The sequence below is a fragment of the Salarias fasciatus genome, chromosome 23, assembly GCF_902148845.1.
Source record: "Salarias fasciatus chromosome 23, fSalaFa1.1, whole genome shotgun sequence".
In the NCBI taxonomy this organism is placed as follows: Eukaryota; Metazoa; Chordata; class Actinopteri; order Blenniiformes; family Blenniidae; genus Salarias; species Salarias fasciatus.
In genome coordinates, this window is record NC_043766.1 from 21660411 (window position 1) to 21675410 (window position 15000).

The 15000-nt window shown below is 42.9% G+C and overlaps 1 protein-coding gene across 1 annotated transcript in view; it reads right to left on the reverse strand.

The window, feature by feature from the left end:
- The window catches only part of onecut3a (one cut homeobox 3a), a 16953-nt gene extending 4193 nt beyond the window's left edge, over positions 1 to 12760 (reverse strand). The window contains exon 1 of the mRNA XM_030083522.1: positions 11451 to 12760. Within this exon, the coding sequence (XP_029939382.1) occupies positions 11451 to 12489 (1039 nt within the window). The 5' untranslated portion in view covers positions 12490 to 12760. The remainder of the gene's footprint in view (positions 1 to 11450) is intronic.
- Between the last annotated feature and the right edge of the window lie 2240 nt (positions 12761 to 15000).

Below are 15000 nucleotides of genomic sequence, written 5' to 3' on the forward strand. Positions count from 1 at the left end.
TTGAAAGAGAATTAGATCAATGAGTCTCTGTTGTACTTTTGCAAGGCTCTTATCAGAGTAGTGTCAGGAACAAATCCTAATTTTAACTTCTCGTTAGAATTAGTCATTGTTTTCAGGGAGAATCCTCTTCTTTTGCATGACGACACTTCTCCTGTTAAAATCTCTCTGATCTAGGGGGAAGTTACATTTTCACTAGAGATCCAGCAGCCCCTCTAGATTAAAGTTTCATGAAAGAGAGGATTCATGTCCCAGCAGGACAATGAGCCTGAACATGTGCTGAAGCTTTGCCGGGTCTGTTTGAAGTACAAATCTGCAGCAAAGTGTGGTGCTGACACCCATGACATGTCTATTCCTCCTCCAGCCTCAGACTGTAATTTTAATGTGAATTTCTGATAACACTGGTGAAATAAGTTGGGACAAAAAGAGTGCTGCAATAATATACATTTCATGTCCGGTGAAATTTGTAGCTGACGTCTAACGTTTTCTACATGACTGTGTTTCTTAATAAAGGTGTAATTTCAAATGTAGCCTTTTAAGAAGACACAACTTTTGTTAACCCATGCAAAAATGTGTTTGTGGCTGTGCTTAATAAAATGAATACTTTGACAGAATATCTCTCTAAGCTTTTCTTTTTTGTAATCCATGATGAATGTGTAATTGCCTTATTTAGTTTCCAGTAAGACTGATCACCTGTACTACCATGACAACTCTGAACTATTTTCCCCACACACAGCTTTGGACCAGTTTGATCCAGCCGTTTACCACAAATTTATGTTTATACTAAAAATAAAAATATGTGAGATTTATGAGTTGCAGTATTTTTGGCATTACTGTGTATGGTTGTATATTTTACATGCTAATTAAACTGGCATTAGGCCAGTTTAAGTGAGCCCTCCTTGTTTCGTATTGAAAATGTAGAATAAAGTCATTATAAATCCATTTAGGTATAGCTACATATTGTACAAATTTGGAGAAGCAGAAATCTGAACAACCTCAATAAACATTCGCAGTTTTTTGTGGAAATGCTGCTTTGTGGAGTCAGTGGAAGCCGTGCTTGCCCTCTCAGTGGACCCGCACACACATCCAGCTGACACAGTCAGTCCCTCTCCTCATCTTTCCACCGGATAGTCACGTCCTGCCGCCTCATCGACCGCCTGCCTTGCGCCGCCTCGGTCGGCAGGTGTCGCTCTCACCGTGGCCCGGCTGCACGGGGCGCCATAGTGCGCTTGCCTTTGCTACAGGCGCTGGATTTAGTAATCAATATCGATCGATCGGTGAGGAAGGGGGCCCTGATTACTGAACCAAGCTCGACGTAGAAAAGAAAAAAATCGATCATTGCAGCTTTTAGAGCTACAGTAGGCACCGAGCAGAGAGACGGACATAAACGCATGCTCAATGAGGAGCGGGTATGATCCCGAGCGCGCTGCTGAGTGTTTTCAGAGGCGCACACCCCGCTGATAGACGTGCAAAGAGAAATGAGATTTCTATAACCCGAGATGTGGAGTTGGTGCAGAGGAGCTGACCTACTTTAAATTAACCCCTTAAGCGCCTCGCACACACATGAAGGCTGGAAAACGCGCTCGCTGATTTTCAAAGTTTTACATTATTTACAGCAGCGGTTCCAATAAAATTGGGGTCATATTGGTCAAAAACCAGAGTGACCCTCTTAAATATTATGATTGTAATCTGACTGCTTGTGTATTTTTATCATTTTTTTTTTTACTCTTCCTTTATGCTCCGCTGAAAACGGTATAACTTAGGCCTATTTCTCTTCTACTGATGACATTAATATTCTTTGCTTCACGACAAACCAAGCGAGGTTAAGAGAAGGGCCCTGGGTGTTCAATATCGATCGATAGATTCGTGAATAATTCGTGTGTGAAATTCAGTTCGTCCAATTAATTATGCCTCGGAGGGGGGAGTGAGCCCAGAGAGGAGATTCATGAAGGGGCTGCAGACGCAAAAAAAAAAAAAAAAAAAAAAAAGGAGAGAACACCGAGCAGGAAGCACCTTGTAGTGATCCAGCTTTCTTTGCAGCTCAAACCTGAGAGGGGAAACTAGACTATGATCACCTGCTTCTGCTTCATGTTTTCTCCGGATGAATATTCACAGCTGTCTTCAGTGAGCCTCCTCCTCCTCCTTCTCCCCCTCTGTCCGCACATGCGAGTCCATCTTGAGCATTAATCATTTATTGATCATCACTGCCCTTCCTGCTCATAATGAGAAAGTCAAACCGCCTAATATTGTGCCCATGGTGTTTTATGAAACTATGATCACACATCTGCATAAAGGATATCCCAGGCTGTCCCGCTCAAAACCCCTCTCCCTTTGCTTTGAAATCCGATCCCGGAGCCATGTTTGTGGTCCCTGTAAAAGCAGACGAGGTCAGCGTTGTCTGCTGATTGAATTAATTTACCAATAAACATGCTTACCGGATACGGTTCGACGCGTTTAAACACATATACAAAACACGCCGCAGCCTTTTCATTGTTGGGAGCCAATCTCATCCTTAGTAATAATCTATGCAGCCTGCTTGTTCTTCTGCTACTTTTCTCCAGATAGTGAGAGACGTGATTGAGTAATTTGATCATCAGACTTCAGCCGATTTATTAAGTAACGCATCTGCTGTTGTTTTGCAACGGGCTATTGCCCCGAAGATTGATGGCAACTTGCACAATATCCACGCGGACCTCTACATACTGTGGCATTTGGCTGTGCCAAGCTCTCTCTCTCTCTCTCTCTCTCTCTCTCTCTCTCTCTCTCTCTCTCTCTCTCTCTCTCTCTCTCTCTCTCTCTCGCTCTCTTTCTCCACTGCCTGGCCAAAACACACTTCCAACTCAATACTCCTTAATGTAATGAGTGAGAATTGGTGTTAATATACTGATAAAGCGGCACAATTTGTTTGTCTGCTTTTTCCTGCGACTCAGCTGCGAGGCATTTCTTCTCCAACACTTCAATAACACTCAACCTGAACTCAGTTACACGTTCGCCCACATCCCACCCTTCAGTCCAGCAAGGCTCTCTTGCAGCACGACATGTTTTTGATTCTTAGCCTTTATTTAGATTTGCTGTATCAACTGTCGCGGTCATGCCTGCGATGGAATTTTCTTTACCTTTTGTAAATATGCATTTAAAAGAAAATCTACAGTCCCGCGCGCCCGTTTGTCCGTCTGAATTAGGCAAAAAAAAAAAAAAAAACACGCACTCAAGAAAAAGGGTTTATTCAGCTCTGTTTTCATCCGTATGTGTTATTATCAACGCAGTGGTGAGGCGAAGAAATTGCACAGTACTAAGAAAATTCAATAATCAGTTGAGGCTGCTGCCTGTGATGATCACGCTCCTTATGAGGTTTTAGGTAATTAAATGCACTCAGCCATTTACGCACATGATTGAGAGAACCAGACGTGTGAAATTTAACCTGCATTTTTTTTATTTTTTTTTATTTTGCCAGTTTAATAGTAGCCTTGGTCTGCATGTGCCATTTATTTGTATGAGTGCGTCCATTGTTAGGGTGATACTCTTATCTGTGATTACCATTGATTTCATTCATAATTGCTTTGACCAGTTATGCGTGATAACGGTAATGATCATGATGCTTATTTTGAAAAGGCGGGGAGGCCTGTGGTTTCTTTCCCACAAAACAACAGGTGTGCGCTTCATGTTTATGAAGGCATTTACGGCTTCTCAGAGAAGTCTTAGGAAACATTGCTGATACTGAAACATAAGAAACTGGATGTGACCGAAAATGAGTTCCAGCATCCCTTCTTATCTGTATGTACAGAAATAAACTACTTTCGTGAACATTTTTTCTATATTTAAATTATACAATGAATATTTAGTATCACTGACATTTATACACCTCTCCCTCCACACACACACACACACACACACACACACACACACACACACACACAAAGACAAATATGACAACTCTATCCCTCTTCCATATATTTTTGCCATGTCACTTTGACCTCTAATTTTTTTTCTTAAACAATGACAGTCCAGAATTCTATTTCATTCTACTACTATATTGGCACTGGGATGTTTGGAGAGACTGTTCTCTTTAACTGGTAAAAAAAAAAAAAACAAAAAAAAAAGCACAATTGGAAAATATCAATGTTCGTATTTTTTTATTTTTTATTATGGACATTTTATTTTATTTTATTTTATTTTATTTTATTTTATTTTATTTTATTTTGATCAGTAGTGCTAGTCCTTCAGGAATGGCTTGAATTACAGAGGACACTCAGAAATGTGTCCTTTTTTCATATTGAAACTACTTGCAGACGGAGTGACTGTACAAACAAAAAGCTCCCTCTGAGGATATGATGATATTCACTTTACCAAATTCTTCAAATGCCAGTGAGCTGTCACGACTCTGCTAATTTCTTATTTGTCGCAAGAGAATCATCATACCGATCTGCAGTCAGATGATCCTGTTTACTCTCCACGGACACAGACAGCTTTTCAATATTCACAAAATTCCCAGATTCAATCCAATACCGTCCTCACTCAATCACATGAGGTAGACAGTCAATAGAAATATTTGCATGCCAACTACTTGCAGTGAAATAATTGCATATGATCATGTCCCTACAAGACTAAATTAAACATATTAAGATTGAATATATATATAGTATATTTGAGTGACTAATTCTGTAGAAATTAAAGTTTTTTTTACATAAATTCAAAATTAATGTGGATTATTATAAAGTCTCACAGTAATTTTCTTTATTTCATTGTCATTTATTTTTCATTATATCACATGGAAACTATTTTTATTCATTAATGGTTATTTTGTACTTGTTAGTTACATCTAACATTTCAAATCACCTGACACAAGACCTATAATAACAACAATAATAATAATAATAATAATAATAATAATAATAATAATAATAATAATAATAATAATAATAATAACAACAACAACAACAACAGCAACAACAACAATTTTACATACTTGACTGAAAATGTTTCTGAAATTTTTCAAATGAAATATTTCACTCAACTCAAATCAAACAAATGGTCACTTCTTTTAATATCACTAAATCAGTTCGTTATATCTAATAGCATACAACACAAAGCTATACGGGCTGACATCGATTCATTCATCAATTGATTTCACAGTCGTTTTGTTCCTTTGTTGATCTGTGTGGGGTTGCCCAACCGGAGTTTCGGGTTGCATCTGTGGGTACGATAAGCCGTGTGTGTGTGTGTGTGTGTGTGTGTGTGTGTGTGTGTGTGTGTGTGTGTGTGTGTGTGTGTGTGTGTGTGTGTGTGTGTGTGTGTGCGTGTGTTTTGCGGTTTTGTAGTGATCGACCCTGTAGAAAAACTTACAGGGGCTCCAACCCATCTCCAGGCTGCTCTGTCCCTTGATATGTTATTCATAGCGGCTGAATTATTATTATTATTATTATTATTATTATTGTTATTATTATTATTATTATTATTATTATTATTATTATTATTATTATTTACATTAGTAGTAGTAGTGAAAAATATTTTTCTAATTATTGTGTGAAAGAGGACAACAATAATAGTCAAATATCAGTCAGTCGTCTTTTTATTAGTTTATCTTTACTGCAAGTATATATCTTTTTAAATTCAGAATTTAGAAATAAAGCACGGTTCAATCAACAAGAGACTTGAAGATTTCTCTTTTTCAAGCCAAAAATGTGAGATTTCATCAACACTCTCTTGCTTTCGGTGGGGTTTTACAGTGATCGCTTGGATGCCCCCTCTCCTCTCTTTAATTGCGCGGACAATGTCCTTGCCTTGTGTTCTTAGCCTGCGCATTAAACAAGCCATTATCGAGCCTTTAATAACCGATGGCCTGTCAGTGCGTCAGATAAGCAGTGAGTATGCGGAATCACTGCTGTTTCAACGCCGCCGGACACTGATTTACAACCAGTGGCGGGTCTGCTCACCCAAAAAAATCCAGTCCTTTACCTGATCCCACAAGAATACTCGTCTTTTCTAAGAAATAACTGGCAGCCATCATTTGCCACAAATTAGGTCAAAGGGCGAAGTGGAAATAAAATCAGAGTCACAATAGTATATTTCGGAAACTCCCCCGTGAAGAGGGGATTGAGTATTTGTTGCACGGGTTCAGGGCAGGTGCAGTCCCGCATTTGGGGGGCACCCCTATGTTACATAACAGCTCATTGACACCTTGAGCAACATGCTGAGATGGTTGCCACTTTCACGCAAAGCTACCACCACTCCTGGTGAGTCACACTCTCACGAGACACACACATAGATCCATAATCATCTCATGTCTTAATATATAGCTGTTCAAGCATTTGACTCTAAAGAAGGAATATTGACACTTAATTGTCTCTGGATTGTTCTTTTTGTATTTTAGCCTGAGCTACGGGCACGCGCGCAGTGCCATTAACCCTTTGATGCGAGCCGCGTGCATGCCGTTGACTCTGCCAGCAATTTGATTTAAAGGTCATTCTCTCCTATCGATCCGGTTTGGCGAGGGGCGACGGAGTAGCGTAGGAATTGATCATCTAAAATAGAAAAGACGGTATTCGAGACTGTACAGCGTCCAGACCTCTACTGCATTTATAATTGCTAAGCACGTACCCCGTGTGAATTGGAAGCTCCGTGGGCGCGCGCGCGCGTGCGTGCGTACTTTAAGAGAAATTGGTGAAGATGTGAGGAAACAGTGCGGGCTCCCGCCTCTGTCAGACTAATCTGATTTGTATTAAAATCACATCATTTTGAATAATAAGGTCGACGTGGTCAGAGCAGTGTGTGCAGGACGGGAAAGTGTGGGCGGGATGTATAATGAGCAAAAAGAGGTTAAACGACTGTGAACCTTAAGTCGCCTCATGCTGCTAATCCTACTCTATCACAGAAATAGAGGGGAGCCACTAACCTCTCCTCACGTTTTCAAGTCAGCACTTGGCAGTTGTGGTGTAACGCGCAGAGAATCCCGCCACAGTGTCAGAGCGCAGCTTTATGAGTGCAGTTGTGATGTGTATGTGGAAAGGTGAGCTGTTAATGTGAGAAAAGGTGTTGCATGGTGGGGATGGAGGGGGTTGCATGGCTGCATGGCGCAGCTCCAGAGATGGAAAGGAGAAGCCGGGGAATGGAAATCGATACAGATTCAGGGCTCGCCAGATCGGCCTTAACAATGTGGCGCAGACTCGCTCTACATCCAGATCACATACATACATGAGGGAAGAAACGAGGAGGCGACGTGTAAGCAGGCTAGAGCTGCTGCTATACTGTCACATGGTATGTTGGGACGCAGCGCATTGGTTGAAAAAAATCTGAATTATAAGGTGAAGCTTATAGTTGCAGTTATCTAGATACAGTGGACAAATCCATGTTATAGTTTTGGAAAGTTCTCATCCGTTTATGCCTCCCGTGTTCTTTCAGATCAATAGTTTGTGCATGCTACGCCACAATTTCTGCACATTTAATGCATTTTTACCTTATCATAAAACTGAATTCCTCATACTTTGTTACAAATAATGATGCAAGGCATTTCATGTGGACTGACCTACACACTGAACGAGGGATTTAAACAAAACAGCCTCGGGGTATAACCTCAAGAAAATGACTGTTGCTCTCCCACCAGGGGATTGCAAAGGCGATGCTTGTACACGCGTGCATCAGTACTTACATCACACGTTGCTGTACTTAACGAACAACGAGGCTGCGAAACCACAGCTGCACTGTTTACTCCCCTATCTTCCCCTCATACATCAATTATTAAAGTACCAATCGATCATTTCGCAGGCCAACATCAAGCCATCCCTTCATGAAAAAATCAAGTTTTAGATTATCTGGCATCAATCATTTTAATGCCCTACCCAATTAAACCCATTATCCAGTCTAGAATGAACAAAAATGGCACCGCTCATTACTAATTTTAGATGCATCAGCATGTTTTGTAGAGGATCCTGAGATAACCACGAGGTTCAGTTTGTAGCTTATAAAAGAAGTCAGAGATGTGATTTAACCGGAAACCCTGGTGGGCTTCGTGCTGGACTGGAAAGTAGGATGCAGGATGGTGTGATTGACGCGATTGTGGATTGTAATATTGATCGATGGGTGAAAGCTGTTGGATGAAATAATGGTGTTTAGGGCTTACAAGAATGCTATTAAGTATTTATTGGTAAAACTCCAGTTCACCACCTTGAACTGTCCTCAAAATAGAGACAAGGTCCTGAGTGTGGATATTTCAGCACCCTGGACAGCGACATTACTAACACAACTAGAAAACGGACCGAATAGACTTTTCAGAAATAAAACCCTACACTACCTGCAACTTTATTGCACACTACACACTTATGAATTAATAATTTTGCAGATAAATTATTTTCTCCTATACTTGTCTGATTGAAACATCGAAGTATTTTAAAATTGTAAGTTTATTGCCACAAATGAATCACTCACAAGGAAAACAAATGGGTCATCATAACACAGATTATGACTGCCAAAGAAAATGGAGGCACTGATACTCATGGCCAAAGTGTGGAGGGGTTGGGGGATGGTGCGAGATGATTGCTCCAGGATTAGGCCTGTGTAAACTGCGTGTAGTCTATTGAAACATGAATAGAAGCCTCCCACCCTCCTTCTCAACAATGTTTTTCCTCCGTGTCCTGTGGGTCTTGACCTGCACTCCCTGGCACGTGCCCCGGCCATTCAGATGGTAATGAACTATACTGCGCTTTTCGTGCCGAAAAGGGACCTTAACATACCATGGCACATCATGAAATAAATGCATAGCAGCAAAAGTCGAGTGGGAAAACAAAAAAGCGTCCATGCAACAAATCGTGTAATTTTAAACGTCGTTAGAAATATTCTGTTGTTCAGCACAAAGTCTAACAAAGTAAACGAGTATATGACCTGAAAAGGTTCTTGGTCGCAAAATCAACCGTGCTCTTTTTTAACCGGGAGGAAGAGTGGATGGGCGTTTTAAGCATATATTTATAAAACAGCTGTCCCGTTTCCCGACCTTTTCCGGCTCCCGCCTTCCCCCCTCTGCTCCAGGGGAGAGACCAATGGGAGAGAGTGCTGAGGCGGGATAATTGATAGATGCACTGGCTATCCTTATCGATCAGGGCTGTATTGATCCCACCAAATACATTGAGATAGAGTGTGGAATTCAACACAGATGCAAAGACGAATTGTTTTTATCGTTAATGCGATCTTTAAATGCCCCCCAAACCTCTATTTGCCTGCGTCTTCCTTATGCTCACAGCTTTACAGTGAGGCTGTGTTTTTGTACGGCAGTCGCATCATACATGTGCCTTTTGGCCATGTTTGCGTCCCCGTTGCATTAGAAGATGTTAAGCGTGAAGGACACAAATCCCCCCATACCCGCCACCCCCAAACAGGCCAGTCTCTGCTATGTTTTTCCTTTCAAGAGTGGATTGCCGCGTGTGAGCGTGTGTGTGTGTGTGTGTGTGTGTGTGTGTGTGTGTGTGTGTGTGTGTGCAGACACTGGCATTTTCGCATTAGCTAAGCAGGGCAGCTGCATTGATTTGTGTGACTGTGATGAATTTGGAATAGTAATTTGAATTTATTGATTGATGTGGCCGAGCGAGTATGGCCTAGCCTCACTTTCAGCATCACAACCCCCTCCCCAACTCCCACTCCCAGCCCACATGCCCACCGAGGATAATTGTGATTTTAAATGCAATAAGTAAAATGTTGCTCCCTGCATTTACATAGTAGCCATTTGTCGTTTTCTGCAACTGGCGTTTCTGTGATATCAACTTTGCCAGCAGGTTCATGCACAACAGAGCAAACTTGAAATTCCCTGCTTATTGGACGAAAAACAAGTGTATTTATCAGAAATGTAAGCCCTGCGTTTCTAGACATCCCATCTCCACTGGGTTAAATTGTACACACACACACACACACACACACACACACACACACACACACACACACACACACACACACACACACACACACACACACACACACACACCAAGTGTGAATACATACACCTGTACGTCTGTAACCAAACCCGGACCTGCCTGACCGTATTAAAATATACATATACAGTAGGTGTACATCGCACGGGACTGTGCCACTGTAGCACATCGGCTGAATTGTTTTTTGTTTTTTTTTTTATCCTGGTGCCGGGTGTGGAAGATATAAAACCCCACAGCCCAATTAGCTTTAACAGCAGTGGCACTTAAAGAGACAATTGTGGAGTGTTTAAATCTTTATTTACCAGAACCCCACTAAATACGCAAAGGAACAATTTACATGCCATTAAGTGCTTTTCAATAGGGCATTGACTGGAACTAAAATATGCCACTATATCTGCTTAATTGAACCGTTCACTGAAATACGACACAGAAGCGCTGATTGACGTTTGGAGGAACTGGACGTCTGAACAGGGCCTTTACACAAACATCAATGAGATGGGACCTTTTGTTCACGACTTGGTTTTAACCACAGTTCCTCTCTACTTTTTATTTACGTTCCGTTAATCACGTTGGAGGTGATAAACTGTTTAACAGGGGCCAGGATGCATGTTCAAATCACACTGAGATAAGCAGAGGGATAAAGCATAAAAAAAAAAAAAAACAATGGGGAGATTGCAAAGGTTTGTGTCACAGTCCGATGACAAATGTGGAGTTCTCTGATAGTGTGTTTGGAATGACTGTGTTCACAGAGCCGGTAACACTTCAACAATCACAATTCCTTATCTACAAAATGCCTTAACGGGCCTTATATTAAATTTGGAAAGAAGTGCAGATGAGACAACACAGGCCAGAGAAAGACGCATCTGTTTGTGTCCCTGTATTTCAGATCCAAATCGATCATTTATCAGCGCGCTACTCTAAAAGGGGACGCCTGGACCTGAAATATTGATCCACTGGAGGTCATGCTCCCCCGGCTCTTTGGCCAGGCCTCAGACGATCCTTGTTTGCAAAGACACACTTTTTGACAGAGGAAGTGCCAAAGTTTTACGTTTGCTTGATAAACACAAGTATATATTGGAATTACCCCAATAACAAAGTGTATGGTTAACTCAACTAATTGACTGGGATGCGCGATTAACTCCAGTCTACTTTTATTAACTTTTTTTAGCCCCTGTGTTTATGTGGGCGCATGTGTGTCATATTTTTGGATTTTCCCACACAAAACACCTCAAACATTCATTCTGTTAGTGCATGGACATCATACGTCGGCACATGGGTTGTTTCTAAAACTTTTCTCTTGTTTACCACACAGATAAGTAAGTAACCAGCCACTGTTTACATACTATTGTGTATTGTGGCATCAATCAAAATATAGATTCTCTCAACATTTAACACCCCAACTGTCATGATGAAGTTTAACTCGATACAATCGACTAATAACTTCTAGTAATGTCTGTTTGAGCATCTATTGACAGTCTCGCCACATTGACTTCTAATTGATCCCTCCACATCACTCAGGTTGGGAGCTGTCTCCTCACTCACCTGCAAGCCTGAGCGCTGACATCCGCTGAAACTCGGGCTCCTGGAGCCACTTCCACATCCTCCTGAACGTCTCCCGGCCAGACTTGAGTTTACTCCAAGGTTTAGGATTCCTCAGCAGGTCAGACAGAGTTCCCTGGGACCGGCACAAGATCCTCTGAGCAAAGATGGCCTGGGGGATGCTGTAGCGCTTGAGCTCTGCTGTTATTCGCTGTGCCACCTCTTTGGTGTTTATCTCCTCAACCTGGCCTGACCCACCTCCTTGTCCGCCTCCCACCACCGTCTGCCTGTCCCTGTCTGACAGCATGGACCCGTTTGCCTGAGAGTGTGGATGGCTGTGATGGTGTATGCCGTTCAAGGATGTCATGAGCCCGGCCCCGTGGCCCCCGAGACCCCTGGCAAGGTGCTCCTCACCCCGGGACAACATGGCTGCGTGGGACTCAAATCCCCCGGAGGAGAGCATCTTGTCGTTGGAGAGGTGAGCACCTGGGCCGTAGGCGCTGAGAGTTTGCTGTGAGCTGTGCAAAGACCCCAGACCGTTAGACAGAGGAGACAGGGGCTGCCCCATGCCGGACATGTCTTTAGGATAGTGGCCGTAGAGGTTACTCATAGAGGCGAGGCTTCGGTCGTCCCTCATCAGGGTGAAGCTGCCACTGACGTTCCCAGCTGTGAGTCTCTGGTGCGCCGGATGGTGGTGAGCATGAGGGTGGGGATGGTGAAATTTCTCCGAAACGGTGGATATGGGGGGCAGGTGCTGCAGAGGCGTCAGAGTGGTGTAGGTGCTGCTCAGGCTCATCCCGGAGTCGCACGACATGGTCATCGCAGGATGCAGGGGGCCAGACAAAGCGTGGTCTGTGCGGTAGTCCCCTGCTCCCTCCAGTATCGAGGCCATGCTGGACACCATAGCTGACCGTCCATGCGACACCAAGTTCCGATGCGACGCCGACGACTGGCGCGCGTGAGGGGAGTTCATTAAGTCGCTCGTTTGATGGGAGTGAGACACACCGTGCAGATTTCCGATGTTTTCCATTGTAAGCTCCATCGTTGAAAGGAATCTTTATTTCCACCCCTCTCGCCTCTCTCTCGCTCGCTCTCTCGCTGCTCCCCCTCTCTCTCTCCCTCTCCCACTGTCGCTCTATCTCACACTCCTTTCCGATAAATTTTGAACGATTTCAAACCCAAGCCATTGATTGTAGTTGCCTCTCTTGCACTCAATCCAGCATGGTTTAAAAAGATCGGTGTCCCGGCCGCCACACAAACACCGCCGCAAATCTCAGCTCGCTGTGTGAAGGTGTTGCGCCTGCCCGGATTTCTTTCGCTGTTGAGCACCTTTCACTATACCCAGAGCGCTGCTGCGCGCGCTGTGTGTATATTGACGTGCCCGTGCTCGTGTCCACGCCAGACCGAGCCTGTGCGCAAGTGCGCGCCCCCGCGGTATATCCTCGCACTCGTGCACTCTGTCTGGGGCCAATGTGACGTCACTGGCCCCGCGCGTGTCACGGGTTGTTGGTGTTGCAAACTGACCCTCAACTTCTTGAGAAAGGATTGTATAGACGCAGTAGATAAACGCTGAACTACAGCGGTGTGCAACATTTGCACTCGGGCGGATAAGAGGGACCCGCTCCTTTGTTTTTCCTGATAAACTGTTTGACTTGGCGCCAGGAACACGTGTGATTGCTCCGGTAAAAGGTTAAACATTTCTGATACATGACACGTAAACATATATATGTATATATATATATATATATATATATAGATATATATATATATATATATATATATATATATATATATATATATATGTGTGTGTGTGTGTGTGTGTGTGTGTGTGTGTGTGTGTGTGTGTGTGTGTGTGTGTGTGAATTAACAAAATGAACATGAGCCTTTACTTGTCCCCCACTAAGGACCGAGACTGAATGATTTTGATGCCAATGATTTGATTTTGATGTTTGTACCCACAACCCATTCAACGGCCACATATTGTTTAGATGCTGATACATTAGGCTCATTAATAAATTTAAAGCTGAACGCATCCTCTAAAATCTGAAAGTGAACAGTTACACTTTTCTGTCCATTCTCACCGTCAAACTTGCATCTACAAACTTTTTTTTTTTGCTTTAGCAAGTTAGACGACTTTTTTTTTCTTCAGAAAAATGTTACAAAGTGAATCTGTCTGAGTTTAACTCCACTATAGCCTCTGGCTTTGACCGTTTCTGCATCTTTGCTCCACGGATCCAGGCCACGAAAATCAAACTCCCCTCCCATAAACTCCCATGTTTCACGCCTTTACTAACTTCTGGATGAAACTTACTGCTCGCTGATGTCAATCCAGTTCAGCAATCCATCAATGTCAAAGTATGTATGGATCAGGAGATGCATCGATAGGTTGGTGCCTATATGCAGGGACCCCGCAGTATGGATGTGATATAGCTGCAAACGCTGAGATGGAGGGATAAAATTCTTTTTTGTCAAAAAAAAAAAAAAAGAAAAAGAATGCAAGTCGTTTTGGACGGAAAGTACGGGGTTTATTCCAAATAAAAAAAATAGTTTTTTCAGTGACTAAACCCCATGCACTCTTACAATTAGATAATTGGTCTTTGGTTTTAAAACAGTGTGTTTTATATTGCAATATCTAGGTTTCAAAAACTGCAATTTACAAAAAGAACTAGGCAAGTTATTAAAGTAACTTGCTGTTATGATTAAAGTGTATAAACTTGTAAAGTACACTAAAGGAGAGTATTAAAATTTACTTCCCCAATAATCACAGTCTTACATTAAGACATTTAATAGTTGGCAGTATTTAATTATGCCACATGCTGTTGTTGTGCTCACAGGCCCAGCTGGTGTCCTGTTATGGAGCAGGGTCAGAGCAAGCTGTAAAAATCTAAACATCAACACCTCTGAGACATGTTAAGGCCAGTAGTAACGCACTGACCTCAGTGCACTGTGTGTGTGTGTGTGTGTGTGTGTGTGTGTGTGTGTGTGTGTGTGTGTGTGTGTGTGTGTGTGTGTGTGTGTGTGTGTGTGTGTGTGTGTTGTCAACGATAATCTGCAGCCCTGTCGTTAGTTGCTCTGTAAACTATGTGAACGCCAAGTGAGAAGCCTTGGCATTTACACCGATGTTATGTAAAATGAGCCCATTAGGATATTCGACCCGGGGCTGGGAAAAAATAGTCTAACAATCCAGGAAGTGGCATCACTAATCATGTGCAAATTGCATAAAATAATTTCCCCTGACCGGTGTTTACCAACTGTTAGGTCACGGCCATCCATAACCTCACTGATGAATTGTGATATCAGGGGCCCTGGCACACAGCTCCCTCTCGCCTCCCAGAGGATGACCCCTAAAAAACTGTGCCTTCGCTCATTGCCAACGGGGGATGGTGGCTTTTGGCTTGTGCCATCAGGAGAACAGCAGTGTCCGCTTGGGTTAATGTCCCTGTATTGATCCCAGCAACCACTGCTATCGAAAATGAATTACCGAAGCCCGCACACAGCAGCGAATCCGTCATCTGTGCTCAGCCAGCCGGCCAGAGCAGCTTATTGGTCGCGG